This window comes from Hemiscyllium ocellatum, chromosome 13, assembly GCF_020745735.1.
Source record: "Hemiscyllium ocellatum isolate sHemOce1 chromosome 13, sHemOce1.pat.X.cur, whole genome shotgun sequence".
Taxonomy (NCBI): domain Eukaryota; kingdom Metazoa; phylum Chordata; class Chondrichthyes; order Orectolobiformes; family Hemiscylliidae; genus Hemiscyllium; species Hemiscyllium ocellatum.
The window spans coordinates 50,689,270-50,716,976 of NC_083413.1; the positions used below are offsets into that span (position 1 = coordinate 50,689,270).

General features: G+C 40.9%; 1 protein-coding gene across 1 annotated transcript in view; it reads left to right on the forward strand.

The window, feature by feature from the left end:
* Positions 1–401: 401 nt before the first annotated feature.
* golim4a (golgi integral membrane protein 4a) overlaps positions 402–27,707 on the forward strand; it is a 104,737-nt gene continuing 77,431 nt past the window's right edge. The window contains exon 1 of the mRNA XM_060834820.1: positions 402–991. Within this exon, the coding sequence (XP_060690803.1) occupies positions 805–991 (187 nt within the window). The 5' untranslated portion in view covers positions 402–804. The remainder of the gene's footprint in view (positions 992–27,707) is intronic.

The following is a 27,707-nucleotide window of genomic DNA, read 5'->3' on the forward strand; positions in this document are numbered from 1 at the left end:
CTGCCAACACGGATTCTGTCCGTCAATAAGATCGATGGAACGAGTGGGTTTCACCATCCTTGCAATCTTTCGCAAGTTTTAGAAATAAATCTTATCTTCCAAGTCTCCAAGTGTAAACCAGAAGGGAACTTTCCTTTTGCACACATTTGGGATTACTTTCAGGTTCGACATGAAAATATAAGATGTTTTATGAAAACTTCTGACGTTTTGGGATTTTTTTTATTGGGATCGAGTTTTCGACATCACACCACTGTCACTGTGAGATGGTCACTTGGTGCTAACTGTTCACCCAGGAGAGGGCTCCGATCCGGGAATCCTCCAATAGTAACGGTGAGGGTGGGAATGCTACCAATCGGTATGGGAGTGGGTGGGATTTCCTGTCTGATGGGAGGCTGTAGCGAAGTGGAGGTGACACGTAAGACGGGAGATTGGGGAAAAGGCCTGGAAGTTTTCATTGCTGGGAGGCTAAAAGACAAACAGTACTTTATTGTTGCAGAGCTGTGTTCCAGCATAGGGCTCGGTGCAACTTGACAGACCAGAAAGCGGTCCACGGTCTCTGCCTATTCCTAAAATTGGATCGGAGACTTTTTTTTAAGAACTTGAACTTTGCAACTTGTAACCTGGAAAGGATTTTGAGCGAGAAAAAGCAGTTAAAGTTGCAGGCGCGCCTCTGCCCAAGTGAGTGCCGCAGCCTGTTGTGCCCCTGATTCATTAAACATTGAATCGGGAAAGGGGGAACCCCCTCCCCCCGAATTCTTCGCTTTGGAGCCGTCAAGAAGGCGTCCAGCTAGAAACGGGAGGAATATGGGGAACAGTATGTGTTCCAGGCGACAGAAAAAGATTTTTCAAACTTTGTTCTTCCTTACAATAGTTTTTGGGTTTCTTTATGGTTTGTTGTTATACTACGAGATGCATAATCAGTTAAAGAAGGCGGAAACACTGGCGTCGAAGTACCAACAGCATCAAGAGGCGTTATCTGCACAGTTGCAAGGTACACTTAAAAATTCCGGGGTCTCTCCTGTCTGTTGATGTCTGCATGCGATCAGACCTCCCGAGAGTGTCTTTGTTGTTTAATCACTTTAGCTCCCAATAATGCATATTAAAGCCCAAGCCCAGAGCGTCTATAAATTCTACAAACTTTATTTAAGAAGAGAATTAAAGAACATGTGCAATCTGTGTTAACACTTTGTAAGGATTTGTGTAGGAGACCTCAAACTGGATGTGGGACTGGTATTCCTCAGATTCCGGCAGTTTGTTCTTTTTTAAAGTACTGCATGGGGAAGCCACTGTGTGAAATTTAATTGCAGTTTCATATGGATCGACTTGAGTGACCCTGCACCTACTGTTTTATTAAAAGCTGCGTTTATGAGCAGTAACTACAAAGGAGGGAGCTCACAGCTTGAGTCGCTACAAGAGTAAATATTTGGCAGTGGTGGAAGGCGTGTCTCAGCAGAGGGGTAAAAACTGTACATTTCTGTTTCCCAAATGTGATCCTGATTGTAAATAAGAGCCAGGTGTAAGAAGGTGGCATGACCAGCCCGGGATAGAATCTCAGGAATTGTTTTCTCTGTTTCTGTCCCCTGCCACAAGTTGGTTCAGCTTTCGGCCCTCTGATCTCACTGTTTTGAAAATGATCGGGGCACATGGAGTTGCAGTCACTCTCAGAGTGAGCCAATCCCCAGCGGCGGCTGAAGATCAGAACCCGCTCCTTAAGCTCTCCTTCATGTCTTTCACTGTGATTGAAGCCCACAGTAGCCTGACTGTGCTATTTCCCCCTGCACCATCACAAACCGTTCCGGGACTGCTGCAGACTTTTCACATTCAGGTACATGAGGGGCTCCGACTTCAAAGGGATCATGTAACTCGCGGCCCTCCCCCCATTCCCCGCCCCCCGCCGAATTGCGAGGCCCTCAACCGGGAGGCTGTTCCTCACTGGCTCGGATTGGTTTTAAATTTTTAACAAAAATCTATAGCCACGTGATTTATAAAATCCGTTCACATTGGAGATCTCCAAATTTAGTGTGGTTTACCGCAAGAGCTCCCTGCTTCGAAGTAGGGCTCTCGTTTGATGCTCCGCCCATTGAGAGGAAAATGTGTAATTCTCTTGATAATGAACTGTAATATCCTGTTTGGGCTCTGCTGGTTCACTTTATTGTCTCGCTTTCGCTTCTGGCTTTCCAAACTACAAAACGCATAGTGTATTATCCATCTGTGACCGCCTTCACCTTTTCACCCAGTGTTATTTCACACCCAGAAAAGCATTTACAGAAAATAAAACACATTTGCTTAAATCACTTAACTTGAAAACAGCCCAGCAGTGAAGGACCTGTACTAATACTCCAAAGACGTAACTTTAAATTCCGTCGTGAATATTTGGAATTGGAGTTAGTTGTTAAGAAAATACAATTAAAATGTATCCGTTATAATGAAACTCTTGGAATGTCATAGAAAGCAACTGGTTCATTGTTGTCCTTCGCGAAGGGAAACCCTGGATGGTCTGACCTAATGGTGACTGCAGGAGAAAGTAAGGACTGCAGATGGTGGAGATCAGAGTCAAGATTAAAGTGGTGCTGGAAAAACACACCAGGCAGCATCCGAGGAGCAAGAAAACCGACGTTTCGGGCATAAACCCTATAACGTCGATTCTGCTGCTCCTCAGACGCTGCCTGACCTGCTATCCAGCACCACACTCTAATCACGAATGCGGTTGCACACAAATGTGGGTGAATTTTAACTGTCCTCTCTGAGTTAACTATTTACTTGCAGCAAACTAGAAGACAAAAAGACAATGTTTTAGGGCATTAATATTAGGTTGTCAATAGAGTTTTGAGAATTTAAGTAATTTTTTTCCTCTTGATAGTGAGTTTTAGACCTATTGAGTTTCAAATAGTTTATATTTCTTTGAGGGGATGGTGATGTGTTTCAATGCATATTTTAGTAGAGCTCATTGGTAACAGATTTCGCATGTTTTAAAAACAGCAGATGAAAAGATTCTAGTTTTCACCGACAATTTACAAAACAATCTGCTTATTTTTAGCCGGTTCAAAAACATTTTACAAGTTCTGATACATTCTATCTTTTGATCTCAAAAATGAAAAGCTCGTCTACAAAAACAATACCTGACTGGATGATGCCATTGACCTTTGCTCCCTCAAAAACGGAAGAACACCAGGTGGTTCATATTTACAATGTAGTGAAAATCAGTGATTGGTCATTGGAATTTGAATGCTGTTCTATTACAACTGCAAACGAAAACAATGACATTTTATCTGGGGGAAATATAATTGATGATAACTAAGTGATATAACAAAACTTTGAATAAATAGTTTGCAAATTATATCGTTGCCTTTGTTTAATGAACATAGATCACAGAATTGGGCTTTGAACTGATCGTAATGTTGAACAAATGCCTTCACTGATTTGCCGCATGACTTGCAAATTTGAACTTACAGATCAAGTGCTAACCATCCACAACTGAACAAACCTTCAGCTGCATGAGGGATTCCTTCATCTGCAGTGATGCTGTTTAAAAGACCAGTTATCCAACTTACAGGTTACATGATTTTGAAATCTGCTAAATTTACAGAAGTAACATTGAGTAATTTTGGAAATATTGTAGTGAGTCACTTATTTTGCAGTGAGTGTTGCTGCATTCGGACTTGGAGAGTATAGGAGGACTGAAGCTATGATGCTGGCCATCATAAGCTACATCATCGCTGGGTAAGTGCTGAATGTTATTGGCTTTCACTACTACAGCGTTAAAGCTGGGCTGCATGCAACATGAAGTTGAGGTTTGACAAGAGGCTAACTGACAGGTGTTAACGCACCAAATTTCTTGGTGTGAAACACTCAGCAGCGATTGCCTGCATGTTGCTCCATCAAAATCCTCATCTGAGAACTTTGTCTAGAATGCTTCTAAAAACTTGCCCTTTGTGGGTCTTTTACAGGAACTATCCTTTCTCCTGGTCTAGTAGCATTGCATTCCTTTTCTGTAATTCAACATGAGGAGATCCCCAACTCTGCCACTTTCCAAGCTGCGTACATTGATAGCATCTGCTCTGTTTTCTTCTCGTATTTGAACACAGTACTGCTGCTTCATTGGATGTTCTCACTCCACCTCTTGAAGCTGCTATTCATGTCCAGGCTGCAGTCCTCGAGTAGCAGAAAATCAGAAGAGGAGGTCTTGGGTAAGTGAACGGAGGAGGAATGGAAAACAGGAGGCTCATGGTCACATCATCTGGAGTTTGCACTTCATGTCCAATAGAAGGATGGAGGAGAGCTTGAATTTGAGAAGGGCCATAGCCTAGATACACCTCTCATCCTAAATGTTCTTCCTTGCTCTGGATGAACCACTTTTGACTAATGGGGTTCCATGGATATGGAGCATTATATCCTCCACTGAGCTTTAGGCAATCTGTACTTTCTTATACTCTGTTCTTCTCTCTGTGGCTATTGGCCATCTTGTTCTGATAGAAAGAGGAAGAATGTCAGTGATTGTGTCACACTATGCTTCTATGAAGTGACTGTCCACCTGAACAGCTGCAACTTTGTGGAAATAGTATGAGGGTGTGTATTTGGAAAGTTTGTGAGGGTGAGGTAAAGTATTTGAATACGACCCCTGAGGCCTGAATGATAAAGAGTGCTGATGAGTGATTATTGGGGAAGAAGTTTATGCTGTATGGGGTAGACAATGTAATATTTGGTGCGTTAACACCTGTCAATGAAACATTCACTGACTTTGATCACTCATTGACAATATTGTACTACTGACAGACCCTTGTACTACAGTCAAGACTCCATGAATTGACTTCTTTGACTACTGATCCATTTCCTTTGGAGAGTATTCCTTTGAGGTTATCCTTGCCCTATTCAGAAAAATAACCTGTCTCTCTCTTGATCTCATGGACTATTGCCTCTTGTACCTGTTGTTCCATCTGGTATGCTTTACTTTCCACCCAGTTCCAGTTGAATACCAAAGCAACAGTTTTCTTCTAATGAATGGAGCACATCTTCAAGACAGGCATGCCACCTTTAAGGGAACATGTGTTAATCATACTGCTGGACTCACTCTTGAGCATTCAACTGGACAACAGCACGGAGCACCTTTGTTTGAATGTCACAATGATACAAATGTCAAGGCAGCAACAAGTTTGTACGTTACCTATCTCTGTAGGACCAGGCATGAGATTTGCTCTAGCAAATGAATTAAATTAATTTCTGGTTGGAAAGGCCTAGGTCAGATAATCCCTATTCATAAAGTCTGAGACAGCAAACAAATTTAAATGCATTTGCTGACTATCCTTGTAATATATGGTAGACCTTTATTGTTGTCACTTAATATAGACTGTAAGATTATTTTGAAAGTGTTCCTTTATCGGTTAAAAGTTGGAAGCAAACATTGAAAACTTCTTTCATTTTAATATAATAGGTTAACAGTGCCAAGTGTTAGAAGCATTGAGGTTTTGGAGTACTGTGAATTTGATGTGCTTTATTTTCCTCGGAGGTAGAGGTTAATACAATATCATCTCTGTTCTAAACAGTTGGAGAATTTTTCTTTGGCAATTCATTTTTTAAAAATTTGTGATAATTTAGATATTTTAGTGTACCATTAAATATTACTGTTTCAGAAAGCTTTACATGTCCCCTTACATCTACATCTGATTAATTTAACATCTACTGTAGATTGTCTATACTTTGCCAGTTTTTAAAATAACTGTCAAATTGCAGTTGATTTTGCAAACTCATTATGCTGCCACAACAGACACATTGGCTTGACTGAAGGCCAAATGCATCTCATCTAATGAACTAAGCTATGGGATTGTGAAGACCTGTGTTTAGTTTGGATAAAGTTTGTTTACTCACTAGCTGAGACCAAGTAACTTCTGATTTTTGGGAGATGGAAACAAAGCATCTCATTATATTGTCATTTACAGTATTCTGTTTATCTCTGTCCTTTGGTGGATAAATTACTATTTAATTTGCATCCTGTTATCAGTGTGTTAAACATCCGAGCTTGTGCCAAATAAGTGATACTTTGTGAATTGTGAATCACTACAAAGCCTTGGATGATTTGTGCTGCTCCATCACCATTGTCTCTCAAACTTGCTGCCAGTCGTCCAGGGAGTCACAAAGCATTCTTCGATTTGAGCATTAGGCTTAAACTAAACTAGCTGCAGAAATACAGAAGTGATATTGAACACTGTCAGAAGCCTTTTAAAGGTGAGATTTATGATTCTTCAGTGCCACTGAACCTCTCCATTCCAGAATGTAGCAGTTGAAATTGTGAGTGACATTCATGCAGCTAGTAAATTGTTTGTGAAGATATTTAAAACATTAATTTTAATTTTCTTATGTTTCTGGGTTTTTTCACACTCTTTTTTAAATCCAATCATCCTTTCCGTCTTTCATACTCTATATATCAATTTGACTTTAATTAATCTTACTTCTTTCTCAGCTGTTCCTTGGTTTCCTTCTCAATTCTTGTTGGTTCCATCCTTCACCAGATGTCCATTGCCCTCAGCACACTATCCGGATGCTGCCTGAACTGCTGTGCTCTTCCAGCACCACTAATCCAAAATCTGGTTTCCAGCATCTGTAGTCATTGTTTTTACCTCAGCACACCATTATCAGCTCTTACTTCCAGCAGCTTGTGACTCTAAGATGTTGGTGCTTAAGTGTAGGGAAAATAAATCAGTTGGGGCACACAATCTGGTTCCTCTATCAGTAAATTCTAGACAATGTTTTTCCAGCAGTTAGACTGTGATGTCGTGTCACTGTTTTCCAAATTCCCCTTCACCCAGTGTGTGGAAATAAAAAAAATAGTGGCCTAAAGGTTTTACAGAAACTGACTTTGGGCAAATATTCATTCGAGTAATACTTTAACTTGTCCCAAAGCGGTGTTTATAATTTCATTCTAACCTACAGTTTAGAGGCTCCCCCCTGTAGCAGTGAGTGCACTCGGAGTAAGCTTAGTGCTTTGTTCTGTTAATCTTTTTTTTAATGTTTGTCACATTGAGCTGCTAGTAAAACAGGCAGGTTTGTGTGACAATTTAAAGCTGCCTCCTGTGGCTTCTAGCATCTACCACTCAAACACAGACTGTGTAAATACTTGTAATGATCAAAAATGAAAAGGGCATCCTCCACCTGCATTCCAGCCTGGGAAGCTTGGAATCATTGAGTATTAATTGCCATTCAGTTATTCTAAGATGCAAATGACAGAAAATTCAAATTTCAAACTTTGACCTATTAAATAATTTTGACCAGGAATTGCTAGATTATGATAGAGTCATAGAGATGTACAACACGGAAACAGACCCTTCGGTCCAACTCGTCATTGCCCACCAGATATCTTACTCTAATCTAATATCCTAAATTACCATTTGCCAACACTTGGCCCATATCCCACCAAACCCTTCCTATTATACTCATCCAGATGCCGCTTAAATGTTGTAATTGTACCAGCCTCCACCACTTCCTCTGACAGCTCATTCCATACACGCACTATCCTTTGTGTGAAAAACTTGTCCCTTAGGTCCCTTTTAAATCTTTCCCCCTCACCCTAAATTTATGCCCTCTAGTTCTGAACTCCCCCAACACAGGGAAAAGACCTTATCTATTTACCGTATCCATGCCCCTCATAATTTTATAAACCTCTATAAAGTCACCCTCAGGCTCCAATGCTCCAGGGAGAACAGCTCCAGCCTATTCAGCCTCTCCCTGTAGCTCAACCCCTCCAACCCTGGCAACATCCTTGTAAATCATTTCTAAACCCATTGAAGTTTCACAACATCCTTTCTATAGGAAGGAGATGAGAATTGCACATAGTATTCCAAAAGTGGCCTAACCAATGACCTGTACAGCTGCAACATGACCTCCCAACTGCTATACTCAATGCTCTGATGAATAAAAGAAAGCATACTAAATGCCTTCTTCACTATCAGATGTACCTGAGGCTCCACTTTCAAGGTACTATGAACCTGCACTCCAAGGTCTCTTTGTTCAGCAACCTGCCCCAGGACGTTACCATTAACTGCAAAAGTCCTGCCCTGATTTACCTTCCCAAAATGTAGCACATCACATTTATCTAAATTAATTCCAGCAGTATAGTTAATTCATTGCTCCTGATGTAACATTGGCATTAAGACACATTGCACATGTTCATATTACATAAACCAGATTCAGATCATAGGCTCGAAGGCAGAATGGCCTACTCCTGCACCTATTATCTATTGTCTATTATCTAATCTTTTATAGTCATGTCCCAGAAGCTTGGTACAGGCTAAGGTCTTCAAGTGTAACAATAATCAAAGCATTCTAAAATTTAAGGGATAATTCTATAAATATAATCACGAAAGTTGATGAGCAAATGTGTATAAGGTAATTGTGGTTAGGCAAGATTATGAAGTAATCAGATCAGCTGCGATCTTATTGAATGGCGAAGGGCTGTTATATTTGTATCTTTACATGTGATGCAATTGGGAAATGCATACTTCTTGTTTTTTTTTAAACGTTGTCTCTAAGCTCTGATTTTAGACATTTGAAATGTCAATTAGTAAGAAAAACCTTGGATACAAAAAAATACCAAGAAAGCATGTTGAATGACTTGTCAGGACTTGGTAATCATACAAGTCCTGGTCACTTGCAGAAAATCTGTACCATGTCTATGTCTGAGAAGGACTTTAACACAGAGAAGATTGTGTATTGCATGGAGGGAGAGGAGTGCATGCGCAATGCTAACTTCCTTTATATTCCCTAAAAGAGAGGTAAGCAGTAAGGGAAATTTAAAAAAAAAGTTTGTAGTGTCTTATACTCCCTCCTCACTTCAAATAAAATCAATCTGTACATTGGAATGTACGATAGTACATGTACATAAGTTCCCAGATAAAATATGATTTTTGGTATTGGGCCTAGACTCAACATTTATTCACTTAATACAGTTATCAAGCAGGACAAGGTACTCTTCCTATTTTATCTCAGTCATTTTTTTGTGTCTGATAATAGACTGTAAGAAACATTGGTTGGATCATTTCTTACTTTGAGACACACCCAATAACATTTCACCAACCATTCAATATTTCAGTCTAACTTTGGCTATCAAAAATAACTTATTGCCACTGTTTTCATGCAGGGTATCCCTGTGTGCTTTTATTGAATCTCCTCTAACAAGCTCTCTCTACCTTTACTGGAATAATAACTGTCAAACCCCATAAGAGACTGCCTTGATTAACACACATTCCATTTCTGTGTGTGAAATACTCGCGCAATTTCTCAGTAGCACAATGTTTAAGCCAGTCATTCATTACATAACTGAACCTTTATTGAGCATTACATGCTTTTTCTTCACAAGTTTTACTGAGCAGACACTGGTATGTCACTTGTGGATGTAAAGTAACTCACAGGTACCTTAGTGGGTGGAAATAATTTGTCTGTGCAGATAATTGCAAATGGATGTGTACATTGGTATGATCTGCTGATTTATATTTAATACTGTACTGATGGGATATCCATACCAAAGCCCATCCCTGAAGCTTGTAGCTGCATGGGATAGTGCTTCCTTCTGTAAACCAAAGATCGTTATAAATGCTTGATTGCCAGCTAACAAAATAAATACCCGACTGTACAAATGCTTGTGGAACTTAGTAACATCACATATGATCATTAATGCTTCTTTTGCTCTGACTATATTAAAATATATGAAGCATATTAGATTAGATTACTTCGAGTGTGGAAACAGGCCCTTCGGCCCAACAAGTTCACACCGACCCGCCAAAGCGCGACCCACCCATACCCCTTACCTAACACTAGGGGCAATTTAGCATGGCCAATTCACCTGATCCGCACATCTTTGTGGTTTCCTCCCACAGTCAGAGCACCCGGAGGAAACCCACGCAGACACGGGGAGAACGTGCAAACTCTACACAGTCAGTCGCCTGAGGCGGGAATTGAACCCAGGTCCCTGGCGCTGTGAGGCAGCAGTGCTAACCACTGTGCCACCATGCACTAAATACCATCTTTCATTATGTGAAATAACACCACACCAAATCCCTGTCACAAGGCAGTGCACACTAAAGCCACTTTTTGCACAAAGATCATAATGGATCAAATAGCAGCAGTAGTCATTATTTTCGCATTTCATCAAATACTTTTTGATGCTCCTCAGACCATTCAATTCCATCTTTGAACAGTAGATGCTGTGGACAGATGTACTAGCTAAGTCAGGAAGATCTTACAACAGAACATAACAGTCTCTATGGATATTTTAAGTTTGTCGTTGTTCACTGGTCTCTTTCGTTTCAAATTCCCCTCATTCTTCTCTTATATCCTTCTCCTACTTTCAACCATCTATTTGGTGAACTTGGTATGTTATACTCCAATCCATAAAAAAGCTTATTAGCTTTGATGCCGTGCTCTTGGAGTCAATCTAGGTCTTTGTTATAGAGTCATTGCTAATCAGAATGTCACCAAAGAAACACAATGAACCTTTCATCCCATTTAGTACCTGATTCATGATGCTTTGCAACATTGCCGGAACAGTGGACAGCCCAAGTGGTAACCTTTCATATGAATAAAATCCTTTGTGTGCAAATAGTAAGCAACTTCCTTGTCCTTGATAATTAATCCCAACTGCAAACATGAGGGACATGGATAGGGTAAATAGACAAGGACTTTTCCCTGGGATGGGGAAGTCCAAAATTAGAGGGTATAGGTTTAAGGGGAAAGATTTAAGAGAGATCTGAGGGGCAACTTTTTCATGCAGAGGATGGTGCGTGTATGAAATGAGTTGGCAGTGGAAGGCTGGTGCAATTACAACATTTAGAAGGCATTTGGATGGCTATATGAATAGGAAAGGTTTAAAGGGATATGGACCAAATAATGGCAAATGGGGCTAGATTTATTCAGGATATCTGGTTGGCGTGGACGAGTTGGACCAAATGGTATGTTTCCATGCTATACATCTCACAACTTTATGCATTTGACAAATCTATTTCACTGAGCATCTCACTGATGGCTAACTTAGAAAACAGATCTTCACTGGTATAGCCATAGAGATGTAAAGGACAGAAACAGACTCTTTGGTCCAACTCATCCATGCTGACCAGATATCCTAACCTAATCTAGTCCCATTGTACCAGCCTCCGCTGGCAGCTCATTCCATTCTCTTTCCCCTCTCACATTAAACCTACGCTGTCTGCCCCTGGGAAAAGACCTTGACTATTCATCCTATCCATGTCCCTCATGATTTTATAAACTTCAGTAAGGTCACTCCTCAGTCCCTGCTCCGGGTAGAATAGCTCCATCCTGTTCAGCCTCTCCCAGTAGCTCAAACCCTCCAACCCTGCCAACATTCGTGTAAATGTTTTCTGAACACTTTCAAGTTTAACAACAGCTTTGTGGGTGACACAGTGGTTCAGTAGTTAGCATTGCTGCCTCACAGTAACAGGGACCCGAGTTCGGTTCCAGCCTCGGGTGACTGTCTGTGTGGAATTTGTACATTCTCCCTGTGCCTGCGTGGGCTTCTTCCGAGTGCTCTGGTTTTCTTCCACAGTCTAAGGATGTACAGGTTAGGTGAATTGGCCATGCTAAATTGCCTATAGTGTTCAGGGATGTGTAGGTAAGGTACATTACTGAGGGGAAATGTAGAGTGATAGGATAGAGGAATGGGTCTGGGTGGAATAGTTCAGAGGGTTAGTGTGGATTTGTTGGGTTAAATGGCCTGCTTCCACACTATAGGGATTCTGTGGTCTAAGATTCTATGATCTTTCTTATAGCAGAGAAACCAGAATTGAATGCAGTATTCCAAAAGTAGCTTTACCAATATCCTGTACAGACGCAACAAGACCACCCAAATTCTCTATTCAATATGTTGACCAATAAAGGCAAGTGAACCAAACGCTTTCTTCACTGTCCTGTCTGTATGGGACTGTACTTTCAAGGAACTATGAAGCTGCACCCCGAGTCTCTTTGTTCAGCAACACTTACCAGTAAACGTATAAGTCCTGCCCTCATTTGCCCTATCACAATGTAGCACCTCACACTTATCTAGATAAACCTCCATATGCTACTCCTTGGCCTGTCAGCCTATCTGATTGAGGTCCCGTTATACTTAGAGGTGATGTTCTTTGCTGTCTATTACATCTCCAGTTTTGGTGTCATCTGCAAGCTTACTAACCATACCTGCTATATTCATATCCAAATCGTTTATATAAATGACAAAACACAGTGTGCTCAGCACCAATCTTTGCGACACATCACTGGTCACAGGCCTCCAGTAGGCAATAGTTAAGTATCACTTTCAATTACCTATTTACCATTTGTTTATAGTGTTCAAAATCTAACCCCATGTGCTTTTTAAATGGCAGTAATGGATGTGACCAATTTACTTTCTTCACCTTCTGAACTGCCCTTTGTTTTTCTAATTTATTGTTATTGTTTTTAACTATGCATAAGACACTGACCCAGCTTTACAAAATGCTGGCTATACATTGTCCTTTATCTTGACTTCAGCCTTGTGATGCTTAATTTTACTTATTTGGCTCTCTTTGCTAAAAAGATCACTATGCTCACATTGGAATATTGTTACTGGAATTGAAATAAGTCAGTTTCAATCTACTTTTATGACAGTGAATGTCACTTAGAGATTTCTTGGAGTCTCCTCCCAGAAAGATAGATAGTAGACACTGCTGCAGCTGTATTGATGATTAAATTAAGGTGTAAATCTCTTAACTTTTAGCATGGGCACTGGAATTATATCTTCAGCCCATTAATTTCATTTCCCATATGCTATTTTTCTTGTTCTTTGAATACAACTTTTGATCTTTCAGCACAATAACATTAATTTCTATTACAACATCTATCATTTGTGCATTTGAGGATTTCCAGTCCTGATCAACCATTTGATCTATTACGGTGTCAATCAGGTACATGGTTGTGACTTGGAACTTTATCGTGATTGTTCCCTCTTCTCCTGTGTGCTATCTGGATTTGACTGATTTTCCCATAGGCATAAAACTTTGACAATGAGGACATTGCAATTATTGGTTCCTACCATGGCAGTGTGATTGCTAAACGTTTGGCTCAGAGACTGGGGCAGCTGTGGCATGGATTTGCTGAAATCTGGTGGACCTTGGTGCAATTTTCAACCGTCCCTTTCTACCATGTGTCTGGTTCTGGCATAATTATAGGACTCCTTCTACATCAGCTTTTGCCTTTTCTCAAAAGTTTATCTGAGATCTTGATGGTTCTTTTGGCTCCTAAGAAAGTGTCTGAAAGGTTGCTTCTGAGTTTGCATCATACCCACTTTGGCATGAGAATCCCTTCAATCCCTGCAATCTGTAACAGTTTCACTATGCAAGTGCTCTGTTTGGCAGAACACAACACCAAGTGCAATTTCATTCTTAGCCACTCAGTAAAGAGTCCAGAATTTCATTAATTACAGCGTACTCTGTGGTACTATGGTCTTGTGGACAACATTGTTTTCACGTAATATCAAAAGAATCTTGCATATTCATGTTGAGGAAATCATTTACTTTGTCTTCACTTATTTTGATCAGTATGAACTAAATGTTTAATGTTTTATCCTAACTACATCACTCCTATTTGTTCTCAATTGTCCTCAAATATGTCTTTAGTGCTATCTTTGAGTAATTTACTTTGGTAACTCACTGTATACATCAAACAAACTTACTTAAACTTCCCAAAATCAACTTTACACATTTCAAGATGGGTGTCACTATATTCTTTAATCATTACTTTCTCAGAAGAAATATAAAAAGAATTGCATCTCATTCCAGTTGCCATCTTTCCTTTGGTTTTGGACTGAGTTGGAAAAAGCTCAACTGCAATCAGTAATTGTTGAACTACTTTATTTCAACTTACAAGAAATAAGAGAACTTATTTCAATTCTCTGAGATTGAGGGTAGGGTAGAAGGCAACATAACAAAATGGTCAAATCTTGCAATATGTGAACATATGAATTAGGAGCAAAGATAGGCTATCCGACCTCTCAAACATGCTTCACCAGTCGAACAAATCATAGCTGATGTCAACACCATATCGTACCAACCCTCATGACTCCCTTCTTATTATCTAATATGGTTCCACTGACTGAAGGAGCGGCAATGGCTGGTTATTAAAATTAATTTTCTGTGGTGCATGTGTCTGTGCATTGAATGTAAGAAATGTTCAACACTGCAGGAATGTAAGGTGTTTCCCTTCTAATTCCAGACTGTCTTCCCCCCAAAAAATCAAGTTTTATTGGCAACTGGTCTGTTTTGGATATTCAAAATGAATGATGTCGACAAAATGACAATTGTGAGGATTGTTCATTGCGTATACATCATTAACAATCGCACTCAAGATTGGGCTATTTTTAACTTAAACCTCTTGCAAATGTCAATGAATGCAATTCTTGGACAAAGCACTGTCTAATCATTTTACAGAGTTGTGATTTATAGAAGCTGCATGTCTTTATATACCATCGGTTGCGGATCACAGCTGTTATCATCTTCTGCCAACAACCTAAAAGAAAGAACTTGTGCTTCTGCAGTACCATCCATATTCTCAGAATGTCACAAATATTTTAAAGCTAATGAAGCACTTTTGTGATGTTGTCATGGTAACCTTCGAGGTCACTGCAAGTCTGTTTGCAAGATCGCATTAACAGCTATGAGATAAATGACCAGATAAATTTTTATTAGTTCCATTAGTTTCAGGACAAATGTTACCCAGAAGGACTCTTGCATGCTTTGAATAGTGCTATAGGTTAGCTTTCATTTCCATCTGAGAGGATGAGAGAACACAGTTGAAGTTATCAACTGAACACTTACACTTTTGGTAGTACAGCACTTCCTTAGCCCAGCACTAAGGTTTAAATGAGATTATGTACTTGGATCCTTGAAGTGGGTTTCAAACTTAGACCTTTCTGATTTTGTGGAGAGTGATTTTGATGAGTCACAGCTGATACTTAATAACAGAAATTTATATCAATCTAATTACATATCTAGATGAGCCATAGTACATAGGCCTTAATTTGATTTTTGTATATTAAATCAATAGGTATCAGAGAAAAGTTCTCCACTGGTTGGAGCAATACCTAACACAAAAGATGCTGACATTGTTAGAGATTGATCATTTCAGTTCCCGGATATTGTTTCAGGAGTTCCTTGGTATATTGTCCAAAGTTAAGTCATTTAAGCTGATTTGTTGAGGTTGACCCCTTCATCATAATATTAGAAGTCTGCTGATGACTGCGCAGTGTTCAGTTCCACTAATAACACTGCAGATACTTACACAGTTTGTGTTCGTACTCAGCAAGACCAGGACCACATCCAGGCTTATATTGACAAGTGGCAAGTTGCACTCGCACCACACAAAGTGATGACCATCTGCAACAAGAGAGAATCTCACATATTGGCCAGTGATGTTCAATAGCATCGCCATCAACATCTTGGGGGTTGCCATTGCTAGTGTTCAATATGGCAGTCTTTTGGAGCAAGTGGTGAGCTGAAGTCTCCAGGTACCCATTCTAACTTCCAAATTGTGAATTCTTGGCATCTAGTTTGCTATTTGGTAAAATAGAAAGCTGAACATTAATAAGACAAGATTTGATTTGATTTATTGTCATGTGTACCTAAATACAGTGAAATGCTTTGTTCATGAGCAGTACAGGCAAATCATAGTAAGCAAGGACATAAGGATCATAGGGTGAAAAGAAACTTGGACAGAGTGAGGCATATAGTTACATGACACAGGACATGCCCGAGGCAAAAGCAACATTAACAAGATCAATATTATTTGAAGTTAGACAGACCATTCAGCAGTCTAATAACGGCCGGGAACAAGTTGCTCCTGAACCAGCTGGTGCAAGTGTTCAAGCTTCTGTATCTTCTGCCTGACGGAAGAGACTGTAGGAGAGCATTGCCGGGTGGGAGGGGTCTTTGATGATGTTGGCAGCCTTTTTGCAGCAACGAGAGATGAAACTGGAGTCCATGGATAGGAAATTGGCTTCCATGATGGTCTTGGCTGTGGACACAAATTTCTGTAGTTTCTTATGGTCCTGGGCAGAGCAGTTGCTGCACCAGACTGTTATGCACTTGGATAGAATGTTTTTTATGGTACATCTGTAAAAGTTGGTGAGGGTCCTTATGGACTTGCTAATGTCCTTAACCTCCTGAAGAAGAAGATGCATTGTTGTGCCTTCTTGACCATCACTTGTACATGGGTGGTCCAGAACAGGTTGTCAGTTTTCGTCACTCCTTGGAACTTGATTTTGTCAAGCCTTTCAACTTCTGCTCCATTAATGTAGATGGGGCATGTTCTCATCCTTTCTTCCTGAAGTCAATGATCAGTTCTTTAGTTTTGTCAGCATTGAGAGGAAGACTGTTATCATTGCACCACATCACCAAGCTCTCAAATCCTTTCTGTATTCTGACTCATTGTTGTTTGATATCTGTCCCACCACAGTAGTGTCATCAGTAAACTTGTAGATGGCATTCGTTTGGAATTTGGTTACACAGTCGTGGGTGTACAGGGAATAGAGTAGGGGTTGAGGATACATCCTTGGGGAGCTCCAGTGTTGAGGGTTATTGTAGAGGAGGTACAATTGCCTGTTTTCACTGATTGTCATCTGTGGGTCAGAAAGCTGAGGATCCAGTTGCAGAGGGCAGAGCCAAGACGTGGGTCTTGAGGTTTTGAGATCAGTCTGGACGAACTAATTGTGGTGAAGGCAGAGTTGTAGGTGACGAGCAGGAGTCTGATGATTTTAATAAGTAAGTTAACAAGTAGTAATCCACACTAATAGATCCCTCACCACTGCCTAGTGAGAAACCTGCCACATTGCCTGACAAAAGTATAAAAGATGGTGTGAGTTATTTCGTGTTGTGATGGGCCTGACTTGACTTCTCCCAAATTCTGCCAATTCTCGCCATAGCCCATGTTGTTCAGGCTCCTATAAGATTCCGCCCTTTAACTCTGCTCCTCTTTACAGATACTGACCGAGCTATTGAATTTTTCCAACACTTTTACTCTTATTGCGGATTTCCTGCTACTTTTGTTATGAAATATATAGTTTGTTTCTTGTTCTCATTCATGTCAGTTGTTTGTTTGAGTAAAGTGAAAGTAATTGTAATAAAAATAAAAATATTCCACGTTATCTGTACAGTGTACATGAATGATACACATTGCAAATCCTTTCTTTCAACTTAGGTTTTTTCAATGAATGACAATATTTACAGCTAACCCCAAACACTCTTGACAATATCATATAACATCAGGAATCAATCCCACTCATGCAGTGAATGTGGCCTGAAAGATCGACCCAGATTGTCAATGTGGCAATTGCCTTCCACGTTCCCATAACCTGCACATAGTGCAGGAGCTGCTCACTTCACACCCTGCTTGTAGTACTAAGTATGGCTAGGCTGTGGTGGGGAGGCAGACATTCATCCAAATGTGCTGACGTTGGCAGCCAGAGGGAAGATAGGAAACCTAGCTACCTCTGAATTGCACTGAGCAGAACCTTTGAGACTTGTGTTTGTGGTTTCTCCTCTGGTTGCTTCCTGGTACTGAGCTGTCTCTTTTTTGAGATGAGATGCCTAGAGTGAGATTAAGGTCCTCTGTCCTCCTCTCACCTTGCTGTGTGTACTGAGTATCAATAGCTGTAGCAATGGAGTGCAAGTCTGTACCCATATCCAGCAGACTGATGCTGCTGGACCTGGCAATCCATGGCAGACACCAATCTGTCCATGGTGACAGGCAAACAGAAGCGTCAGACTTACAAAGTTGTTGCTGCAGTCTTTCAGTACTCGTGTCAAGTTGCCCAGTGCCCCTGACAAAACCAGCTTGCTGCCCTTGTGTCTGTTTGGATATATCAATGATATTGCAAGCACCATGGGCTCCCCTCCTGCCTGGGGCTGAGCAGGTGCCTGGTATCTGGCAATCCTCCGAGTGCAGGTGACCTGGAATTTTCTTCCTCAGCCAGCTGTGGAGATGTGGCAGTAACAGCAGCAGGTGCTCCTGGCTCTAGTCTGGCTAATGCAGAGCTACTAATGCATCAGTATCTGAGCTAGCGGAGGGTGCAGGAGGCAGCCTTGTGGTAGACCAATGCTCTCCTCCTCAGAAGTGGAGGAGGGAATGTTAAACAGACATTCTTGACTGTCAGGATTATGGTAATGCTGCTGGTACCTGCATAGAGACACAAAAGGGAATGTGTCATGGACAAGGAATAGGTACTGTGGCATGTTAATAAGACATTCACAGTAGATGTAATGGAGGAGCAGTTCAGCAGTGGACAATGGTTCTTTCTTGGTTGCTGAAATATGATCTTTCTATCCCTGCACAAGACCAGTCATGGTTCCTTGCCAGCAAGGACCAAGACCCTCTGTTCGTAGTGGGCAAGAAACTGAATGTTGGGCAACACCACAACCACCCCCACTCACCCACTCAATTGGCACTGCAGGTTTCAATTGCTTGCTCTTGAGTAGTTACATGACAGCCTTTTAAATATGCCACCAGCACCAGGGCTCCTAGGATATCCCAGCAGCAGTAAGTACGTTCACAGACAGCAAATTTGCAACATGGATTAGCATCAGACGGGCAGGGTCCCATATGGGTATGGAATCTAATTAACGAGGTGAGTGTGGCATGATAGTGCGAGAGAACTCACTTGGCCTCACAGAGAGAAACCCTCTATGGACTTTGACAAAAATGACACTTAAGCCAACTTCTGGTTAGATTAAAATGATCATCATTTTAAAGATAAAAGTGAACATTGGATCAGATTCTGCATTAAGTACTTAGAAATCAGGAAGCACTTAATGTGAAATATTTACAGTTAGGTTTTAAATTACTTATTTAAACATTGAAATCTGATTGCTTCAGAACTTTTTCAGTTTTTTTTGTTCCTTAGGATGGCCAAGTTTGATTGAAGAGACCTTGTGTTGCTGTTGACTAGATTAGAGAGTCAATCTTTTTAGTGTTATAATCTTCACAGTAAAAAATATCCTTCACATATTTACTTTACATTTTGGATGTTAGCCAGTCATTTGCAGCACTTTTTATAATGTGCTGGGTTAATGCATCACCTGAGCAAACGACTAAATGAATATTGATGTGTTCGGGTCCATGTCAAATAGAAGCACAGTCAATAGAGAAGGATGATTAGTCAGCATCTTTTTGTTTGGTAGACAATCAGTTGATGCACATATAGCAGTAAGGTGATATTAGTGCAAGACCTGCACATAAAACCCTTTTAGGTATAAGCAATTACTGTGTCATCACAGCATTCGAGTGGAGGACAATCATTTAGATAGATGCATAGATATGGGATATTGGCTAAGAGAATAATTTTTACAACCTGGTTATTTTGTTGCTGAAGCTCTGGAGAGATGGTTTTATTATGACTGATGTCTTTGTATGTAATAGCACCCCAAAGATTGATGGCAAGGATTGATTAGCAATCCTGATTCAGCTCTATGTAGTAAATTTACTTAGATAAATCATGCAGTGGAGAGTAGTGGATGCAGGTGCAGGAAGAATGTCATATCCAGTGGGATTAAATTTAATCGTTATGGTGATCTTCTCCAAAGGTTATTTAATCTGGGCATGTTGACCTGCTGCATTGATTTCAGCAACTTACAGAAACTATACTATGCTGACGCACATAAGTATGCTGTATAAATTTATTGTCATAGTAAATATAAAGCAAGTATAATTGCTTCAGAATCCCTGTGTAGGAGATTACTTTGCTAATACTTATTATTGTGTACCCCATGAAATATTTTATAGGCTAATGAGGTGGAAGGCCAGAAAAATGTCTCTCACTGTGAAAGTCAAAAGAACATCCTGTTTATCATTATTTGCTGCAAATGACAATAAACCCTCTCATGTCATTTTTGTGCTTGAGCTGAGAGACTAAATGTGACTTTGGAATGCCACGTATCATAAGCTGTAGTCTACAAATTGGATTTAACAAAAATTTAAGTTACCCAGTAGCAATTACAGCACATTAGATGCTAATACATTATTATGTTGAACTAAATTCTTTGCCAAGTAGTAATATGTGACTTTTCTAATTATACTGATAATTCTGAACTTGGATCAGATTCTGTGATGTAAGTAATCAATGCATATTTTTTAACCTCTCAATGAGTCCTTGCATGTTCAGCTCCATACAGTCATGTCAGAGACCACGTATTTTCATTTTTGGAACTATAAACTGAAATGGAAGTTAGACTGCTATAAATTAAATATACTGATGAAGAGTCATTGGCTTGCAAGACAAAGTTTTTCACTGTGCCTGGGTACACGTGACAGTAAATTCAGTTCAATTCAATTCCGTTCATGTGCATGGCAGGTGAATTGGCCAAGCTAAATTGCCCATAGTGTTAGGTGCATTAGTCAGAGGGAAATGGGTCTGGGTGGGTTACTCTTCGGAGGGTCAGTGTGGACTTATGGGACCGAAGAGCCTCCCACTGTAGGGAATCTAATCTAATCAATAAGTTCATAATGAGACAGGATGCAATGGTTGCGAGCAGTCCCGTTTAGCTTCACTCAGCAACTGGAAAATGCATTGAAATATCACCTCAGGTTATTCCAAAGCACTCCACAGATGATTGCTGTAGCAATGTAAACACAATTTGAACCTCAGCGATTTACCACATACAGCAGCAAGATTGATGTCTGGATATGTTGCTTTAGTTAGTTAGAGGTATGGTTTGACGGTGTGAGAACTCAAGTGCTTTGGAAACACAGCCATCTTTCTTTCATATTTACCTGAGGGACAAAGGGATTTCAGTTTAATGAGGTGTTCCAAAGTTGGCCCCCCAACATTGCAGCATCCTTACATTGTACTGAAATGTCAGTTCTGTTTTGTTCTTAAGTTTCTGGGGTGGATCTTGACCCACAATTTCCTGCCTCACAGATACAAGTACTGCTAAGTAACCAAGACTGACACATCTTTGTTACAAAATAGCAGCTGAGTAGGATGCTCCACCCAGAGCTCATCTGCTCTGCCCGTTCTTCTTTTCTTCTTTTTGTTCTCTTTTCCTTCCTCTCAGTGTTTTTCTTTTCTTTTTTCCCTCTTGGCCTCTGCCGATGATTCCCAGCCTCTGGCTCAGCGGTCTCACATCATGGCCTTCTGGCCTGGTGCAGTGGCCACCCCGCATGGTGTGGTGACCTCCCACAGTGGCCTCCCTGTGTTGGTATGGAGCTGCCTCCTCCCTTAGGGGCCTCCCAGCATGGTGTGGTGATTGGTAATGTCCTGCAATGGACTCCTCCGGTAGGGGCCTCCCAGTGTTGGTGTAGCAACCTCCCAGCCTGGTGCAGCAGCCTCTGGGTATGGCAAGTTGCTGGCACGTTGTGGAGTCAGACCCCAGTGTGGATTGGAAGCTAGATGGTCTGTTATACTGAACTTTTATTTCTGTAATCCTGGACATTTTATTCTCTGTATTGTCTAAATCCTGCTTCAAAAGAAGCTGTGCCGAGGCACTTTTGCATCTAAGTTGGTGGTATAATTGGCAACGTATAACCTTTTCATGTTACTCATTAAGCATATATGGCAATAAGCGCTATTCTATTCTATTCTATTCTATTCTATTCTACTGTATTCTATTCGCTCAGCGGTATAATGTACACCATTGAGATTGAAAATCATAGGTTACAGCATGATGTACAATCTCATTCCTAAATGTTATATTCTCATCCCTTGCCTTTGTTTAAAAGGTGATCCTGTGAAAGTGCAGCCCTAGCATGGTGAGCAACCTTATTTGGTACGTTCAGGATTTTCCTATTGTGGCAGTTTTCATTGGGAAGCAAAGTAGTGGAGAATTCAGCAAGTTCCTTTCTCAGGGAGAATAATCTATTTGTTTTTTCTTATTTTGTTTGAACATGTTCAGCTGGCAATCAATTGACAAGATATTTTTAAATTCGAGGGAAGCATGTACTGAGACATTCATTAAGCACTTGTAGCGAACAGTTTCAACTGAGGATTAAATTTCTTTAATATTCCAGCAACTGACCATTTCTGAGTTAACAGTCAGAATCCTGTGTCCACATTTTCAGCCAATAAGGCAGAAGTTCAATAGTCTTATGACCTTGACTTTGGAAGCAAAATATATATAAGGTGCAAAATAACAGAAGTTCATTTAGACGGTTGTCTGCTTCTTCCCTTTAGCAGACACAATTTGCCTGATCTTAACTCTATCTCATACATTTCTGAGCAAGATTCTGTGTGTAAATACTTCCCAGATCTTAAAAATAGTTGATCAAAATGCCAGTGCATTAATTCATTCTCAGATTTCCTTCATCAGCTTCCTCTTCACATTAAGTCCCACATCACAAGATTTGATCATGCCAGCTGATAACTCTCAAAAACCTCTATTTTCATTCTTACTTGGGTATTTGTGCAGCTGTGTTTTGACTGAGTTAAGCAATTTATTCTGAACTGGTTTATATGAAGACCTTTCCCTGCCTCCATCACATTATCATACATAGGATTATGTTAACAGATAGGATATATACCACAAGAACAGATCTTTCAGTCCAACTCGTCCATGCTTGTGTTTATGTTCTGCTTGAAACTTTTTATCTTTCCTCATCTAAATCTACCATGTTGACCCTTTATTCCCTTTCCCTTCACATGATTGTTCAGCTACCCTTTACATGTATCAGCATGGATCTCTTCAATGACTCCCTGTCATGTAGGAGCTATCTATGTGTCAGGAAACACTTATTTTAAATCTCCAGTGCATTTAAGGATTATTAGTGTAAAGTCTCTGCTCAAGTGAATCTATTTAAATCTGCATCATTTAAATCTCACAGAATTATTAATACTTTGGATATGGTACCCTACATTTTTTCTACCTTTCTATTTTTAAAAGTTGTACAGTTTTATGAGTCTCTAATTAGCACCGAAAGCCCTGCTTTCAGCTACTTGATATCTTCAGTGTCGGGGCTGTCCCACTAATGGTGCCAGCACAGTGATATATATTCAGGATAGGTTATCTTTCGGAGATTGTCTTTGTGTCATCAGGACAAATCATAAGCAGAGAGCCCTGCTGCTGACTGCCCTCCACACCTGACGAAGCAGGGCTCCTCCATGTTGAACACGAATGGGACGAAGCAAAGGTGGCAAGTAAACGGAATGCTCAGTAGATGGGATTCATTATCAGTCAGCAAGAGTGGCTTGGTAGCACCACTACTGACAGAGCTGGCCTTCTCCTGAAGGTGGCCAATAGAATTAAGGAGAATCCAAAGGGTTTTTACAAATACATTAAGGACAAAAGGGTAACTGGGAGAGAATAGGGTCCCTCAAAGATCAGAAGGTCAGGCAGCATCCAAGGAGCAGGAGAATCGACGTTTCGGGCATGAACCCTTCCTGAAGAAGGGCTCATGCCCAAAACGTCGATTCTGCTGCTCCTTGGCTGCTACCTGATCTGCGCTTTTCCAGCAACACATTTTCAGCTCTGATCTCCAGCATCTGCAGTCCTCACTTTCTCCCCTCAAAGATCAGCAAAGCGGCCTTTGTGTGATGCCACAGAAACTGGGGGAGATACTAAACGAGTATTTTGCATCAGTATTTACTGTGAAAAAGGATATGGAAGATATAGAATGTAGGGAAATAGATGGTGACACCTTGCAAAATGTCCAGACTACAGAGCTGGATGTTTTGAAATGCAAAAAGGTGGATAAATCCCCAGGATCTGATCAGGTATACCCTAGAACTCTGTGGAAAGCTAGAGAAGTGATTGCTGGGACTCTTGCTGAGGTATTTGTATCATTGATAGTCACAGGTAAGATGCCGGAAGACTGGAGGTTGACTAACATGTGCCACTGTTTAAGAAACGTGGTAAGGACAACCCAGGGAACTATAGAACAGTGATCTTGATGTTGGTGGTGGGCAAGTTGTTGGAAGGAATCCTGAGGGGCAGGATGTACATGTATTTGGAAAGGCAAGGACTGATTAGGTATAATCATGTCTCACAAACTTGACTGGGTTTTTTTGAAGAAATAACAAAGAGAATTGATGCGGGCAGAATGGTAGATGTGAGCTATATGGATTTCAGTAAGGCATTCGACAAGGTTCCCCATGGGAGACTGGTTAGCAAGGTTAGATCTCATGGAATACAGGGAGAACTAGCCATTTTGATACAGAACTGGCTCAAAGGTAGAAGACAGAGGGTGGTGGTGGAGGGTTGTTTTTCAGACTGGAGGTCTGTGACTAGTGGAGTGCCACAAGGATCGGTGCTGGGTCCACTACTTTTTGGCATTTATATAAATGATTTGGATGCAAACATAAGAGGTACAGTATGTTTATAGATGAAACCAAAATTGGAGGTGGAGTGGACAGTGAAGAGGATTACCTCAGATTACAACAGGATCTGGACTAGATGGGCCAATGGGCTGAGAAGTGGCAGATGGAGTTTAATTCAGATGAATGCGAGGTGCTGCATTTTGGGAAAACAGATCTTAGCAGGACTTAAATACTTAATGGTAAGGTCCTAGGGAGTGTTGCTGAACAAAGAGACCATGGAGTGCAGTTTCATAGCTCCGTGAAAGTGGAGTCACAGGTAGATAGGATAGTGAAGAAGGGTTTGGTATGTTTTCCTTTATTGGTAAGAGTATTGAGTACAGAGGTTGGGAGGTCATGTTGCGGCTGTACAGGACATTGGTTAGGCCACTGTTGGAATATTGTGTGCAATTCTGGGTCTCCTTCTTATCGGAAAGATGTTGTGAAACTTGAAAGGGTTCAGAAAAGATTTACAAGGACGTTGCCAGGGTTGGAGGATTTGAGCTACAGGGAGAGGCTGAACAGGCTGGGGCTGTTTTCCCTGGAGCGTCGGAGATTGAGAGGTGACCTTATAGAGGTTTACAAAATCATGAGGGGCATGGAGAAAATAAATAGACAAAGTCTCTTCCCTGGAGTGGATGAGTCCAGAACTAGAGGACATAGGTTTAGGCTGAGAGGGGAAAGATATAAAAAAGACCTTAGGGGCAACTTTTTCACTGAGGGTGGTACATGTATGGAATAAACTGCCAGAGGAAGTGTTGGAGGCTGGTACAATTGCAACATTTAAGAGGCATTTGGATGGGTATACGAACAGGAAGGATTTGGAGGGATATGGGCCGGGTGCTGGCAGGTGTGACTAGGTTGGATGGGATATTTGGTTGGCATGAATGGGGTGGACTGAGGAGTCTGTTTCTGCACTGTACATCTCTATGACTCTATGATATTTCTTCCAGACTGGATGTGTGGGTGGTGCGACAACAAACAACTTCCTATTCGTGTCCTTTCTAGCCTGTCTATTACAGATATACCTGTCCTTATAGTATTAGTAGAATGACTAATTTCACTCATAGTACTCCTGAGCTTTTGCATCAGTCACAATGAAATTATAGCCCTGACCTAGTTTGGCATGGAGACTTTGAAAGGTCAATGTGATGTCTCAGTAAGGAACACTGATATCAGTGCCTTATCAAAATGCAATTGTATAACCCAAACATTCATGCTTGAAAGCGTTATGACTTTTAGACACTGCCAATTGGTTGAGGTGCTTGCAGTGTGTTCACCATGTAAGCCGTTGCTGTAAATATGACATTGACATTGAAGGCACACACACACACACTTTGACTGTTCAGTGCACTGAACTGTGACACACTGCCTTAGAAACTGCTGAAAGTCACAGAGACTGGCAGTCTCCATGTATGATCTAAGCGAGTGAGCATTAAGAAATAAAGCTAAGACCAATAAAATATATCCAGAGGATGCAACGTGACCTGACAGAAGTATGTAAGTTGGTTGTGTCCCTCCACTCCAAGTCAAGGGTTGAATACTGAAATGGTATGGAGTTGGGCCAAGAATAGAATTGATGACATGGTGAGGCAGAATTGATGTCAGGGTTTGCCAATGATGAGTTGCATGGATGAAAGGAGGAGGAGGATGGTGGCCATGGAGTATGCAGGGACTTTCAGTGAAGGTAGGATTGATTGAAGGTTGGATGAATGTTGGCTGCTACTTTCATGTTTGGAATTTTATCTGTCAATTTCTCAGGGAAGGGGAGGAGAGTTGGAAGTTTGTGATAGGAAATCAACATAATAATGAGATTCAAATGTATGGAAGTAAGGAAGTTGCTGCTTATTAATGAGTTTCTGAACCTACACTCAAAATTGAAGGGAAAATGTAGAGGAGACCGCATTAGGAGCAACGGATACAATAAATGACATTGGTGGATGTGCAGGTGAAACTTTGGATGTGGAAGGCTCCTTTGGGGCCTTGGATAGAGGTGAGGCAGGAGGTTTGGCTGTCAGTTTTGCACATCATGCGGTGGCAGGGCAAGGTGCCAGGAGGGGAGGGTGAGTTATTGGGGGGCATCGACCTGACCACGTAGTCACAGAGGGAACGGAAAGCGGATGGGGGAGTGGAGGGAAATATATCCCTGGTGGTGAGGTCTGTTTGTAGGTGGCGGAAATGTCAGCGGATGATGCAGTTTATGTGAAAGTTGGTAGGGTGGAAAGTGAGGACAAGGGGGGTTCTGTCCTTGTTGTGATTGGAGGGGTGGGGTTTGAGGGCGGTGGTGTGAGACATGGATGGGATGCTTTGCAGGTGCCATTTTAAATGTTGTAATTGTACCAGCCTCCACCACTTCCTCTAGCAGCTCATTCCATACATGTGCCACTCTCTGAGTGAAAAAGTTGCCCCTTAGGTTGCTGTAATATTTCTCTCCTCTCACCCTAAACCTATGCCCTCTAGTTCTGGACTCTCCCACCCCAGGGGAGAGACTTTGTCTATTTATCCTATCCATGCCTCTCATGATTTTATAAACCTCTGTAAGGCCACCCCTCAGCCTATTCAATCTCTCCGTATACCTCAAATCCTCTAACCCTGGCAACTTCCTTGTAAATCTTTTCTGAACCCTTTCAAGTTTCATAACATCTTTCCGATAGGAAGGAAACCAGAATTGCACACACTATTCCAAAAGTGGCCTAACCAATGGCCGTACAGCTGCGACATGACCTCCCAACTCCTGTACTCAATACTCTGACCAATAAAGGAAAGCTTACAAATCGCCTTCTTCACTATCCTATTGAGATTCTGATTTTTGTTGTTACTATAATTTCTCAATTTTCTCGCCAACTCCTGTGCTGCTCAAGGGAGTAGAAAATTCTGCCCTTCTATTTAATTAAACACTTTTATGTATTGTTGAATTGTTTGAGTTTATGAGTGGCAGTTGCTTTTCAATAATCCCTTAATGTAGTTGCTTTAATTATTTGTATTAAGATCTATGGCAGTTCAGTAGTTTTATTCAGAAATTGTTGCACCTGCAAAAATGCATTCTGGGAAGGAAAAACAGATACTTAATAAAATAACTGAGTTAAAAATCACACAACAGCAGGTTATTGTCCAACAAGTTTAGTTGGAGACATTAGCTTTCGGAGTGCTGCTCCCTCATTAGGTGGTTGTGGAGTATAAGATCACAAGACACAGAATTTATAGCAAAGTTTCCAGTGTGATGTAACTGAAATTATATATTGAAGAAGACCTGGATTGTTTGTTCAGTCTCTCATCTTTTTAGAATGAACATGTTGGTTTCAGTTCTTTCATATGTAAATCCCAGAACTATTATAAAGTTACGTTCTCAAGCGAACTTTAACGATAGATGGCATGTTGGCTGAGATAATGCATTGAAGGAGTGAGGTGCCCTGTGTGAGACTGT